The following is a 12,694-nucleotide window of genomic DNA, read 5'->3' on the forward strand; positions in this document are numbered from 1 at the left end:
TATTTATGTATGTATTTTATGGCTTAGAAATCATACCATGCTTTTACGGTATTATTTTATAATACTCTTCTTGCTGTACGCATTATACTTTACAGCCAGTATTACGATTGTAGCAGTTCATTTCTTCTGCACGAGAAAGAAGAATGTTCAATAAATACTTTTATTGAAAACGTCCGTTTCTCTATTCCTCTTCACCTCTGGTGAAACGAAGCATGCACGAATGGCAGAGTAAAATATCTATCTATTGTTTCCACGACTCTGAAGATCAGTTTTATCTTGGGGAAACAAGGTTGTCATGTTTATGCGGTTGTCAGAAACTAATCCCTTCTTGTTTATTCAAGAAAGTTTCTTGTGACCTCTGAGCTAGCTGGCACTCACAATTAAGTCTAGTATATTCGATAGAGATCTAGTAGACATAAGTCCTACGTCACATCTATAGGATATATTATTCCAATGTGCAGAGCCTATTGGGAATATAGGAACTACACTACACTAGTGAAATCCAGTCCGGAGGTGGTTAGCTCTAAGAATTGGTTATCCAACAAGACAGGGTTCCACAAGTGCATCTCGTGCAGAGCCTGCAAGTTTGGTGTTAACACCAGTGAATATTGGAGTGCGTTTGATCCGATCCCTACCAAAATTCAAGGTCTATATACGTGCCGCACAGACTATGCGGTTTACGTATTAGAATGTACATGTAAATTGAAATATATTGGTAGTATCAAATTGCAAGCTTTCAACTGCATTTTGCAGCATTTAAGGGCAATTGTTAACTCAGATGATAGCTATCGGGTAGGCGTCACTTCAAATTGGTATATAACAAAAATTTGAAGGACTTGAGCTATTTTATCATTGATTCGGTGCCCAAGAGTGGCAACAGGGAAAAACAGCTAGGACAATTAGAAACCAAGTACATTCTATTATTAGACACTAGGATTTCTAAGGGGTTGAAAACAGGGGAGGATCTTCACAATTTCCTTTAAACAGCAGTAGGAAACTAAATTAACCCCCTTGTCATAGTTGTATCAAACATTGTATGAGTTCAGCCAGTAACTTGCATAATCATGGATGTATTTCTCTGTAACCTTTGTGATTAGACAACAGCTTTTTAGCTATCCTACCACCATGATTAATTTCCCCACATTACATCTTGGGTATTTGTACAAAATTGCACTCAGTCAGTTATGCAAAGTAATTATGCCATATAACAGTAACAGGTCATGTCAGAGCTGTAAAGTCACAATTCTGATATTATTTCCTTTTGTGTATGGTGCCAAATGAAATCACTATTTCTGAATAGTTCTCATCTTGAAATCGTATTTCCAAATGTTGTGGACGCAATATTTTTTTCTCTTTTCTTTATAACAGAAATCATCTCAACAGCAGTGCAGTGTTTCCTACAATAACCGCAGTCCTTTACGATTTCAGTGTGTGTTGGTTTTCTTCAAACTGCTCACGTTTATATCAAAGTGTTTTGTTGCACTCGCCAGAAACACATTAATTAAAACATTACTTTCATACTTAAAGGATATAATTCCATTTATGCAAATTATGTCTATACTTCAGTGCGACGTGCGAGGCACATTTAAAGTCACTGGCCACAAGTATATTCCTTTCTTTTAATGGTTGTCAGTCTTACCCCAAAGGTCAGCGCTAGCCATAAAAATCCTTCAGCCTTAAACGTCAGAAAACGTGCCGGGAACGGTATCCCAGAAACCCTGGCTGCCTTCATATTTTTTTCCAAACGAAGCCAAATCCAAGCCTGGCACTACCACACAGCCCTTGGCATGGTTCTTTTCCAAGCATAAACCAATCACAATGCAGCTGGCGGGCCTTGCATCTAATACCAAGTGCGTATGAAGTGTGACGCAAAGACAAGGCCCTTCCAACGGGTCGGAGCTCGCAATGAGGGCGTCACCGCATATTACATGCACATGCGGCCTCATGTGCATGTAATATGCGGTGACGCCCGAAATGTGAGCCTCAACCCATTTTGTGTTTTTTTTCTTTTTCTTTGGTTTGTTTTCAGTGTGTCTTTCTCATGTTACCTCCATTTTCCTACTTGTTTATCTTTATCATCCTGTTTTTTGTCGTTCTTTCTCCTTGATCTACCTTTCTCATTGCTTCACTGATTTACCTGAACCTTTTTTTCTGCCCATGATTTGCCCCATAGCTTTTTCTTCTCTCTATTTTTACTGTCTCTCATCTATTTGTCTCTTACTCTCCCTACTACCCTCCTCTTTTTTTGCCTTTTGCCTCATACAGCTGTTATATTTCTGTGCTGCACCATTACCTCTTCCATCCCTCCCTATGTATTGTTCTCTAATTCTGTCTTTCGCTTAGCTATTTCTCTACATGTCCATATCAATTTCTGACACCTTTCACTGTCCTGATATACACCTCGATTACATCTTGCTAATTGTCTCTTCTTTTGTTGGTTCCTCTCCATTTGTTGCTTGCACAGTTCATTTATCTATCCATCTTCACTCTCTTTAAATTGGATCTATTTCTCAAAACGCTTACCTTTTTTCATCTACTCTGTCTTGAACAGCTCTTTGAGGAACTCCTTTCAGGTTATTTTCACTCATTTCTATCTTTTCTCCACATAAATGTGCCGTAGATTTAGTGTTAAGTGCTGCATCGTGATGATGTCACTGTAGTCTTCATTAGCACCTTCTTACTCATGTTGTGTCGAAAAGCCCCAGCATAAGCATTTTTTGTTTCATAATGTCGAGTGTTGCTTGTAATAGAGGATTTTCACCATTCATGGCCTACTTTAAATTTGTAAAATTAGACTAATTATGATTCTATGAATCATTATGTGATATTTAGAGTATTATTTAACTTCTCAGATCACAGTTTTCACCAGTTGGCTTGCTCCCAACAAATAACAACTGTGACATTCAAGCAGATCTCAAATCCACAAACTTTCGGAATAGACAGCATTAAATGTAAATTAATGTAGTTGAATACCACTTCAGCAGCCTGCTCAAACTTCATGTTTCTGATTATTGCTCTTATCAACTATTGCAAATGAACAGACTTTCATTTTGTCTTACAGTTGAGGATATAACGTCTCCAAAGGTGAGGTTTGTGATCTGACTGAAACTGCAGCTGAGCAAATCAACAAGGAAGAAAAGGTTTGGGTGCAATCTTTCACATGACGACATGTGCTCTGAATTAAGTATGATACCACCTTCAAAAATCCAATGCTACCAAAGTTCAACAGATGCTCTTTGACACACTTCCCCCACTCTATCTGATGGCTTCTACCTCTGCAAGGATCGTTGCCTGCGATTTGCTTTTCCTTATCACTTTGACAGTTGGAAATTCTGTTGTGGAACAATGAAACTAAGGCTGAGAATCATAAGGAATGTGACCCCTTGGTAAGGAAATGATGTATTGTACAATGTAGAGTTTTTTTGGAGAAAACATCCTCTCTAATGACACCTTGTTTTATATAGTCCAAGTAATCACAGTTCTGCGGTTTGATAGGTCTGTGAATAATTGCTGCTACTATCACCCAAAGGAAAGTTATCAAATGTATTATTCCAGAAGGCTTATGGGCTGTTAATCCTGCTGGGGACTGATTCAATGACTTGTATGTCATGCATATATTTCAACAGCTAGTGCTTAGCCCATTGTGGGGTGTTTCACCTGTGTCGTACTCAGAATTCAAGGGTGTTTTTTTTAGCTAATTCCTTTTTTTTTAGTGGATGTGCTGTTATGTAGGTAACGTAGCTGGTGAGAAAGATGAATCTGCATAATCATCACCCGAGGGAGTAGAAAAAACTGCATTGGTTGATGTTTGGTATTTTAGCCACTTAATTTGAAGTTAAGTCTCAAAAAGTTGAGTATTGGTATGTAAAATTCCAAATCTGAAGTTAGGTTTTAGAAATTCTCATGGTTTGAGCACTGGTGATTGAGGTTCTCCTTATGAGGTTAAGTCTTATGGGTTGGGGATTGTTATTTGAAACTCTAAATTTCAGTTTATGTCTTAGAAAGTTTTGTTGCTTTGGAGCCTAAATCCGCGGTCAAGTTCAAGAAAGTCGCATTGTTTATCAATTGTTTTTTTTACAAATCTACATCTGATGACAGGTCTCAGAAAGTCTCATTGTTTGAGGATTAGTATTTGAAACTCATCATACAGGGTGAAGTATTCAAAGTCATATGGGTTGAAGACTGATATTTGATTCTGTCTTTCTGCTGTTAAGTCTCACTATGTCCTATTATCTGAGGATAGGTATTTGAAATTTCACATCTACAGCTAAGTCTCAGAACATCTCTTGGGCTGGGGACTGGTATTTGAAACTCTACATCTGAAATTAAGTCTTAGGTTACTTCACAATCATAAGCTCGGAATTTGTCGCTCTAAATAGGTGGTCAATTTCCAGAGTAGGTACAATTTTTTCCATTTACACAATTATGCCAGTAGAACAACATATTGGCAGCAATAACCGTCAAAGAAAAGCCAACACTTCCTTTTGGAGGAGACTACTTTTCAAAATGAGTGAAGTCAACAAAAAAAATTCTACAGAGAGTATTGATGACAATTGAACAACATCATATTGATAGTAGACAAAATGGTAAAAGTAGAGTAATCTAGAGAGTAGTGGAAGTTTGAGGCATAAAAACAAATATTGTGGCCATTTCGTGCGAGGTGAAGTGGAAAGACTGTCATAAAGCAACAATTTTACTGCTCTGTCAAATGTGATGTTTTCCATGATTTACAGAGAATTGGGGGTAGCTCTATGTTTTGAACGACAGAGCCTAAGCTTGCTCTGCCACTGAAACATCAAGCCTGGCAACCCGTCTTCCAAAGGGCCACTAGTCACTGTGATGGTTGCACTACCCCAATAAGGTTAAATGAACATCACTAAATTTCCCTATCCATTTTCACTCTGTGTTGCGTGAAAATACTGAGATACCCACAAGTGAATGTTTTCAAGCTGTTAGAAAAAGTTCTGATTTTTTTATTACATTGTGTGTTAACTACACAGAACTTCAGACAACATTTAGCCACATATTATTAAATGAAACCATGGATTATATATTAAATAGGCTGAGGGTTTTTCTTCAGTTTTGAATTTACACAATTTAAACCTCTGCTGAAAAATACCTAGGAAGGCAGAATCAATTTACTTGTTGCTGCACTATGATAGCCACATGCCATATTTTGGTTATTTGTCTTCAATAATCCACTGTCATGAAAACTGGCATTTAGCCAAAAAACATTTGGTGTGAAATGAGGAGATTAGGTACCAACACTGATGGGATCCAATAAAATATTGACTCTACACGGCAAAAAGGTAAACTATTATGTCTTTTCGAAGAGGAAACCAAAAAAGAGGAGCTGTAATGTCCAAAAAGATGAATGGCTAAAGTCCCCTACCCCAGCATCAAAAATTGACGTTGAAAGGTGCCCAGGCCTTTAGATACCCTACATGAGATGCAACAGTGGACTTAGGGATGCCCACAGTCAAAGTGCTGTAGCATATTCAACCAAGGTCAACCTGAGCCAGCCTAAACACAGGCTCATCCCTTTACTGAAGAATATGTGTTGTACTTTTGAAGTCATTTAACACCATCTTCATTCATCTGGAGCCTTATTCCAAAGACCTAATTTATATTAACACTAGCAGCCCGTCCCGACGTTGTCCGGGTATGAATTGCTGCCTGCCAGTAGTCTATTGTTTTGTAGGATTTCGTTTTGATAGCATTTCTTATCTGGGACAGGCCTGTGAAACGCTCTGATTCACAGTGCACTGCTAATGCACTTAAGAGTGCGCGTTCAGTAGTGTGTGAACTTGAGTTTCCCTACTTTATTTTTCCTTGCAATATTATATAGCGCGAACTCGACAACATGGCATGAGCACAATTTACTTTACAGAAGAACACATTCATTTGTGGTAGGCACGGGGAGACAAAGCGATTTGCCTGAAATCACAGGATGTTGAGCTGATGCCGAGATTCGAACATAGCTCCCCAGCTCTAAAGTTCGCAATTCTAGAACTTGTGGCGGGAGGTGTGTCTAAAAGTGTATGTCGGTGCTGGCCATCAATGAGAGAGACCTGTGCATTTTTCAAATGTGTGGTGAAAAAATATGAGTATGTTGCTGGAGATGTGGGCCGCCGTGCCACCAATGTACTTACCGGGGGAGGGTAAACACCCATTATTCCGCAACTTTCTTTCCGCATACCACCACTCCACATACTTTCATTACGAAAGTACCATGACTCCGCAATGCCATTATAACGCATGGCATTACATTTTATATGCTTTTACCATGCATATATTTACAACGAAATTCGTTGTAAGTGCATGGATGGTAAAAGCATGTTTTTTTAAAATGTTTGGATACGGTAAGTATGGGTAAAGGGGTATATGTTTTGGGGTACTGAGGTATATGTTTTGGGGTGTTTGGGTATTTCAAGGGTTTAGATATAGTTTTGGGTTATGGGGTACAGGGGTAGTTTTAGGGTTTAGGGATAGGTATAGGTTTTGGGGTACAAGGGTATTTTTAGGGTTCAGGTCTAGGTTTGGGTTTTGGGGTATAGGGGTATTTTTAGGGTTCGGGGGTAGGTTTGGGTTTTGGGGTACAGGGGTATTTTAAGGGTTCAGGGCTAGGTTTGGGTTTTGGGGTACAGGGGTATTTTAGGGTTCAGGGGTAGGTTTGGGTTTTGGGGTACAGTGGTATTTTTAGGGTTCAGGGCTAGGTTTGGGTTTTGGGGTACAGGGGTATTTTTAGGGTTCAGGGGTAGGTTTGGGGTTTGAGGTACAGGGGTATTCATAGGGTTCAGGGCTAGGTTTGGGTTTTGGGGTGCTGGGGTATTTTGTGGGTTTAGGGATAGGTTTGGGTTTTGGGGTACAGGGTATTTTTATAGGGTTAAGATGGGTTAGTGTTTAAGGGTGTTGGGGTATTTTAAGGAGTAAGGGTGGGTTATGATTATGGGGTGCAGGGGTATTTAAAGGGAGCAGGGTGGGATTAGCACATGATATGAGACATGGCATGAAGGGCGGAACGTACCACGTGCCCACAGCGTTTGTCACGCCCCAGCACACGCCCACAGCACAAAGCAGACACGCCCACAAGGGACTACTTTGCTGGCACGGTTCTTTTACCTTTTAAATGCATATGGTGGGCGTCTGCATAGCCTATGTTCTTCTGCAGCAACTGCCCTTTCCAATGCTGTATTGGGTGTTGTGATTGGTGCTGTGGTTCCTGAGATTACCCGCCTCAAAGGTTTGGGCTCTCTCTTTATTATATTAGTATGGACTAATGTTTTGTCACTTATGAACAGAACACAAAACATTCATAATGTCCCTTGGATAAAAATGCCTGTACAGGAAATACGCAAAGATACAGGCTGACTGTTTGTAGCCATCAAGGTTACTGTTTGGTCTTAGGCCACAGGCTTCCTATTTGTAGGCTCACAGTGAGTTAAAGGGGTGATGATACTTGTTCCCCACCCTGAACACTGGCATTTCAGAGTTATGCTAGTAGTCTAGGAAGAATTGAGGGCAGAGGGCAAGGGAATGTGAACAATGAACATTTGTCTTTTGCGGTAGAGCTATGTCCTCACGCATACGTACTCAAGCAGATGATCACAGAAATAAACAGACTGAGAAAGGCACACCAAGGTGCATCCCATAATCACAAGAGTTCCATATGCATGTGATTTGAGTACAATTCACCATCCTCAATTTTGTGGGAATGGGAACATGCCTTTTGCCACTGTTGAGGCAGATCGTATTGCAAAATATTCCATAACCGTACAATATCACTTAGCCTGCATTGGGAAAGTGCCAATTGCAGCTTTTGAAGGGCATGGAAATGTAAATGCCAGTGCTTCTTTAGGAAGCATTGGCAAAGTAAATGTGTTCCATTTTTGGATAGAGGGTACCACCCACTGGCATTTCTATTGCTTGTTTGCCCCTGATACAGATCTTACTTTTGGCTTTGCCAATGTTTGTTAAATTGCGTTAGAAGTATTGGCAAAGCCAAACCCTTCCAAACGGCCGTTGTACATACAAGTGGATACCCAGAGGCTTCTTGTAACAGAGTTTTAAATAAACATCAGAACCACCATTACAATATGGCCACTATATGCGTTAGTGCCAAAAATGTATTTGGTTGGTAAGCATTTCATGTAAATACCTTGGATCGTTAAATTTATCCTGGTACATTAAACTTGCCCTCACGCTGTATTTGGGACAATCATTCAGTGACACAGAACTTTAATTAATTGTTAGATCGGGGATGTTTGGAATGTGATTTAATACAGCCTAAACATCTAAACTGTTGTGTTTACAGAGAATGAACCCGGTTCATAAAGCCATTTTCGTCAATTAGCGTGCATTTATGACCAAAAATGGCATGATTTGCTTATGTCAGGACATACAGAAGGATTTCTGACAACTGTAAATGTTTTACTGCTTTCTCTGTGAGCAGAAATCTAAAAACAGCACAAAAGAGGAAGGGTGGTCAGATTAACACTTGATTTGACTTGAAATTTATGAGTTTGTGGGTATTTACAAACTTCAATATGACACTTTCTACTCTATCATTGTATGAGGTTCTACTCCAGCAAAGGGCTACAGTTACTCCTCTTCCAATATATAGGAAGTTGAACCAATCACCTCCAACCTTAGAGTTTTTGATTTGTGACTAACATAAAACCTAAGGGGGAAAGCATGAAAGAGGATTGTAGAGTATGCAAAGTAGAACTCTATTAGTACTCTTTGAAGTACTGTTTCAACCCTTCGAAAATTGACCCCAAAACATAGGATTAAAACAGGAAAAACATAAATGTTGTACACAATTCATAAACGTGCTTACACTTAAATTTGCAAGATATGGGGGGTGATTCAAAAATGCATGTAAGAGTGTATAAAGCAGTACTCTCATAGTACTACTCCCTGTACTATGAAATGCTTTTGAGAATTGAATCCAGTGTATTGTAGATCATGTTCCATCTTTGGAGTGTATGGATTAAAGCATGAGTATGGGAAGTGGCACTGCAATTTACATGCCTTTGCTATTCGCCCCTGAAACATTCAAAACCCTATTAGTAAAAGTGCAAATAGGTAACAGTAATTACTATTTTACAGAATACTACTTTATGATATACACAATTTCTTTGTGAATGAGCCTCGTATTTTTCACAATACATTTAGTGATATAACAATTTGGAAATGAAAAGAAGTCTAGTGACTCCAGAGAGTTATGTAACACTACATTTTTAAGCTTGTCAAAATAGTTTGCCTAAATTGCTTACATTGATAATTGTATTAACCATCTGATTTTTTTTATACTTAGGTCAATCTATCGGTGGTGGGCATGGCTCTGCTTGATGGGATGCCTGACGTCTGCAGGTGGGTAAAAAATGCTATTTCTGTAGATGCTGTAACTATGTAAAGAGATAAACTGGCACACGTATTTAAGATAAAAAGGGCCTGAATAAAAATGTGGTGGATAGGGTACTTATTGTCACCTAATCCCTCTGTTCGCCCCTCCATAAAGAGTCAGGTGGGCTGTTAGCTGTCCAATGGTGGTGCCCCCTTTGGCTTCAAAATTGGAAAGCTTACTTCAACAGCTCAATGGAGTAGGGAAAATGGAGTAAGGACAAAAGCTCACCAGTTCTGTTGAGAGCTGATGCCTTTTTTCAGTCCATCACATTCAGGAAAAATTGGGTAGTCACGGCTAGAAAAAAAGTAATGACCCCCATACACCCCGGGGATAAAACTCCTAGGGTGTGGGGGTCAATATTTCTTTCTGTTTTTCACAATGAAACATTTGCTTTAGGGGTTTGTTTATGAAAAACAAACAATTTAATGAATGGCTGTGAAACAGTATGTGGCCAACACCAAACTTGTAGTACCTTCAGAGCACTCTATGTGACTGTGATTTCTCACAGAGATCACCACTGAGTTTACAGTGATCTCATAATGTTATATTCTAGTATTCTAGACGGGGTCCCCATTATGACAAATGACATGCTGTCCACCTAACCATAAGTCGGGCCCAATTTTCTTTGTTGGTTGGTATCCAATGCATTTAAAATTAAATTAAATTGATAAAGTAGATGTCTGAATATAAAAAAAATATAAAATCCAGAAGGGGACGGGCTTTGAGGAATGAATTCACAGATGACAATCAGAAGGTGCAGATCTGCAGTAACCCACAGTCAGGGTTTTTGCCTAACACAAGACAAACACACAGTTAAAATCTCTCAATAAAACTAGAACTAACATAAAAGCGATAGTGAAGAGAGACCATACTTTTGATGTAAGCTGCACCTGAGCTTGAACAAGGCCATAATCTTCTCACCATACGGTTCACCTGGTTTCTGTAACAAATCCATTGGCAAATCCTTGGTAGCCTGATCATGAAGGAAGGCTTACTTCAAAAGAAAAATATATGTAATATTGGTCAACAACTGGGTAAACAGAAATGCATTCAATAGCCTAAATGTCTGAATAGAGTTAGTTAAAACTTAAAAATATCACTGCAAAAGTCAAGTCACACTTTAGTGACTATGGATAGAAAGTACAAAATTGAATGTTTAAAAATTGATCGAATTTGTTATAGAAATAACGACAGAGAAACAAGCATTGGCAAAGGTACTAGATCTCACTATTTTTAGGTGTAACTGTCTGTTGGAGACGTCATGTTGAAACATGTTGAACGTGAAACATACAAACAAACTTAAACACATATATACATGATTCACACATGGTGCTATTCATAAAAGTAACTTAAACTTGTGAGTAAGTTATACATTTTTGCCTGTACACTTCTGAGTAACTTTACTCCTTTTTGCCTTTTAACCATTTACAAGTGTAAAGATACTCAACTGAAACAGGGGGTGGGGCCTAATTTAATAATATAAGTTGCTACTGCCAAAAAGAAGCAATGGTAAGTTCAGTATCTCACATGGCCAACCAATGATACTGCAAAACCCAAACACTCTCCCATAGAAAACAATGGAGCTGGAGAGTTTAGAAGGAACCCCATCGAAAATAATGTTACATTAAAGTACACCACTCACAGGAGCTTCTAACCGAGATTTTATTAGGGTTTGTTGCACACAGGACGAGTTTCAGCAACTGCCTTTTTAAATATCAATCGGCACCTCAAGACAATGTCATTTAAATATACACTTGCAGTTCATTGGTGGTTTGAGTAGAATCAAAATAAACAAAGGACTATCCTGATAGATACAAAAACATTTCCGCCATCTATAACATGCAAAATTAATTCTTTTGATCATGTTGTCATTATTAAATTCATGCGGTCAAGAACAATTGTCTTGTCCTGGATGGGCTTTACTGAACACGTTTCGTTAATCTATCTCAAGTATTTGATTGTTATAGGCAATTCTGAATATTTTTCATGATTGGGCCCAAGATGGGCATATCCTGTGCCAAACATGTATAATGAAACATCACTATACATCAATTAAATATTCATTTCCACCAACTAAAAAGAAAACAAAATTAAAGAAAAGAGACAAAAGAAAGCGTAAAGACCCTTCATTTCATGGTGCCAATATTTACAAACATTCACAATCCAGAACCTAACACTACTACCTTAAAGATATATGTCCAATTCCTCCCCTCTGTTAAGTCCATTGGGTATTTTTGATTGAATATCTATATTATATCTGGACTCTACTCTCTGGAGTTTGAGATCCCTATTGCTGCTATGATGACTTTCGAAATGTCGAGCCACCAGTTATGTGACATCTTTAGTAGCGATGGCTCTCAAGTGTTCCAAAATCCTTATTTCGGTGAGGTGTATGGTTCTACCAATGTACCTTAGTCCACACGGACATATTAAACAGTATACTGTGTGGCTGGTGTTGCAGTTCATGAATTTCCCTATTTTTCTTGGAGTTTTCAGTCCAGGTACCTCATACAACAAGACCGTATTACTGGTCTTACACGCCTTGCACTTTTTGCAAAGGAACACACCTTTTATCTGGCCAAAACTAGAATCACTGCTCTCTTTAGTATAGTGGCTTTGCACCAACTGATCTTCCAAAGATCATGCCTTCTGAACGACAATAAGGAGGATCTAGTCAGACCCTCCCCTATGATTGGATCTAGTTTAAGGATATGCCAGCCTTTCCTCAATGCCCGTCTTTATTCATTGGCATTACTAGAGTAGTTTGTGATCATTCTACAATCATTAGATTGAGACAATCTTGTTTGCTCTTTTTTCTGTTTGGTGATGGATACCCCACAGATCAGTTATGTTCTGGACTTAGTGTCTACTTTCATGTTGGCACTCAATAGAACTTCAGTACAGTAACCCTGTGTTTGAAATCTGGCTGCACATTCCGTGGCTGCTGCTTGGAAATCACACTCTCTGGTGCAATTCCTTTTTATCTGCAACAGTGCGCCATACGGCATGCTATTGATTAGTTTATCCAGATGACACTGCTGGCATGTAAAACGTAGTTGACTGCTGTGGGCTTTCTGTATAAGATGGTGCAAAGTCTCCACTCAGATACAAAGACCTTTAAATCTAGAAAGTTCACTGTTGTATTTCCCTCTTCTCCGGTAAATTTTAGATTGAGGTCATTGGTGTTTAATACTGTGACAAACTCTCTAGCTGATTCCTCTGTCCCATCGTCTATGATGAATAAATCATCAATGTACGTTGTGTGTAGTGGAATTAAGTGGGATG

At 38.9% G+C, this 12,694-nt stretch overlaps 1 protein-coding gene across 1 annotated transcript in view; it reads left to right on the forward strand.

Moving 5' to 3' along the window:
* Positions 1 to 3,070: 3,070 nt before the first annotated feature.
* LOC147709194 (uncharacterized) overlaps positions 3,071 to 12,694 on the forward strand; it is a 575,919-nt gene continuing 566,295 nt past the window's right edge. Inside the window, exons 1-2 of the mRNA XM_086925447.1 lie at positions 3,071 to 3,386; positions 9,320 to 9,375. Coding sequence (XP_086781573.1) covers positions 3,346 to 3,386; positions 9,320 to 9,375 — 97 coding nt within the window. The 5' untranslated portion in view covers positions 3,071 to 3,345. The remainder of the gene's footprint in view (positions 3,387 to 9,319; positions 9,376 to 12,694) is intronic.

This window comes from Lissotriton vulgaris, chromosome 6 (genome assembly GCF_964263255.1).
Source record: "Lissotriton vulgaris chromosome 6, aLisVul1.2, whole genome shotgun sequence".
Lineage (NCBI taxonomy): Eukaryota > Metazoa > Chordata > Amphibia > Caudata > Salamandridae > Lissotriton > Lissotriton vulgaris.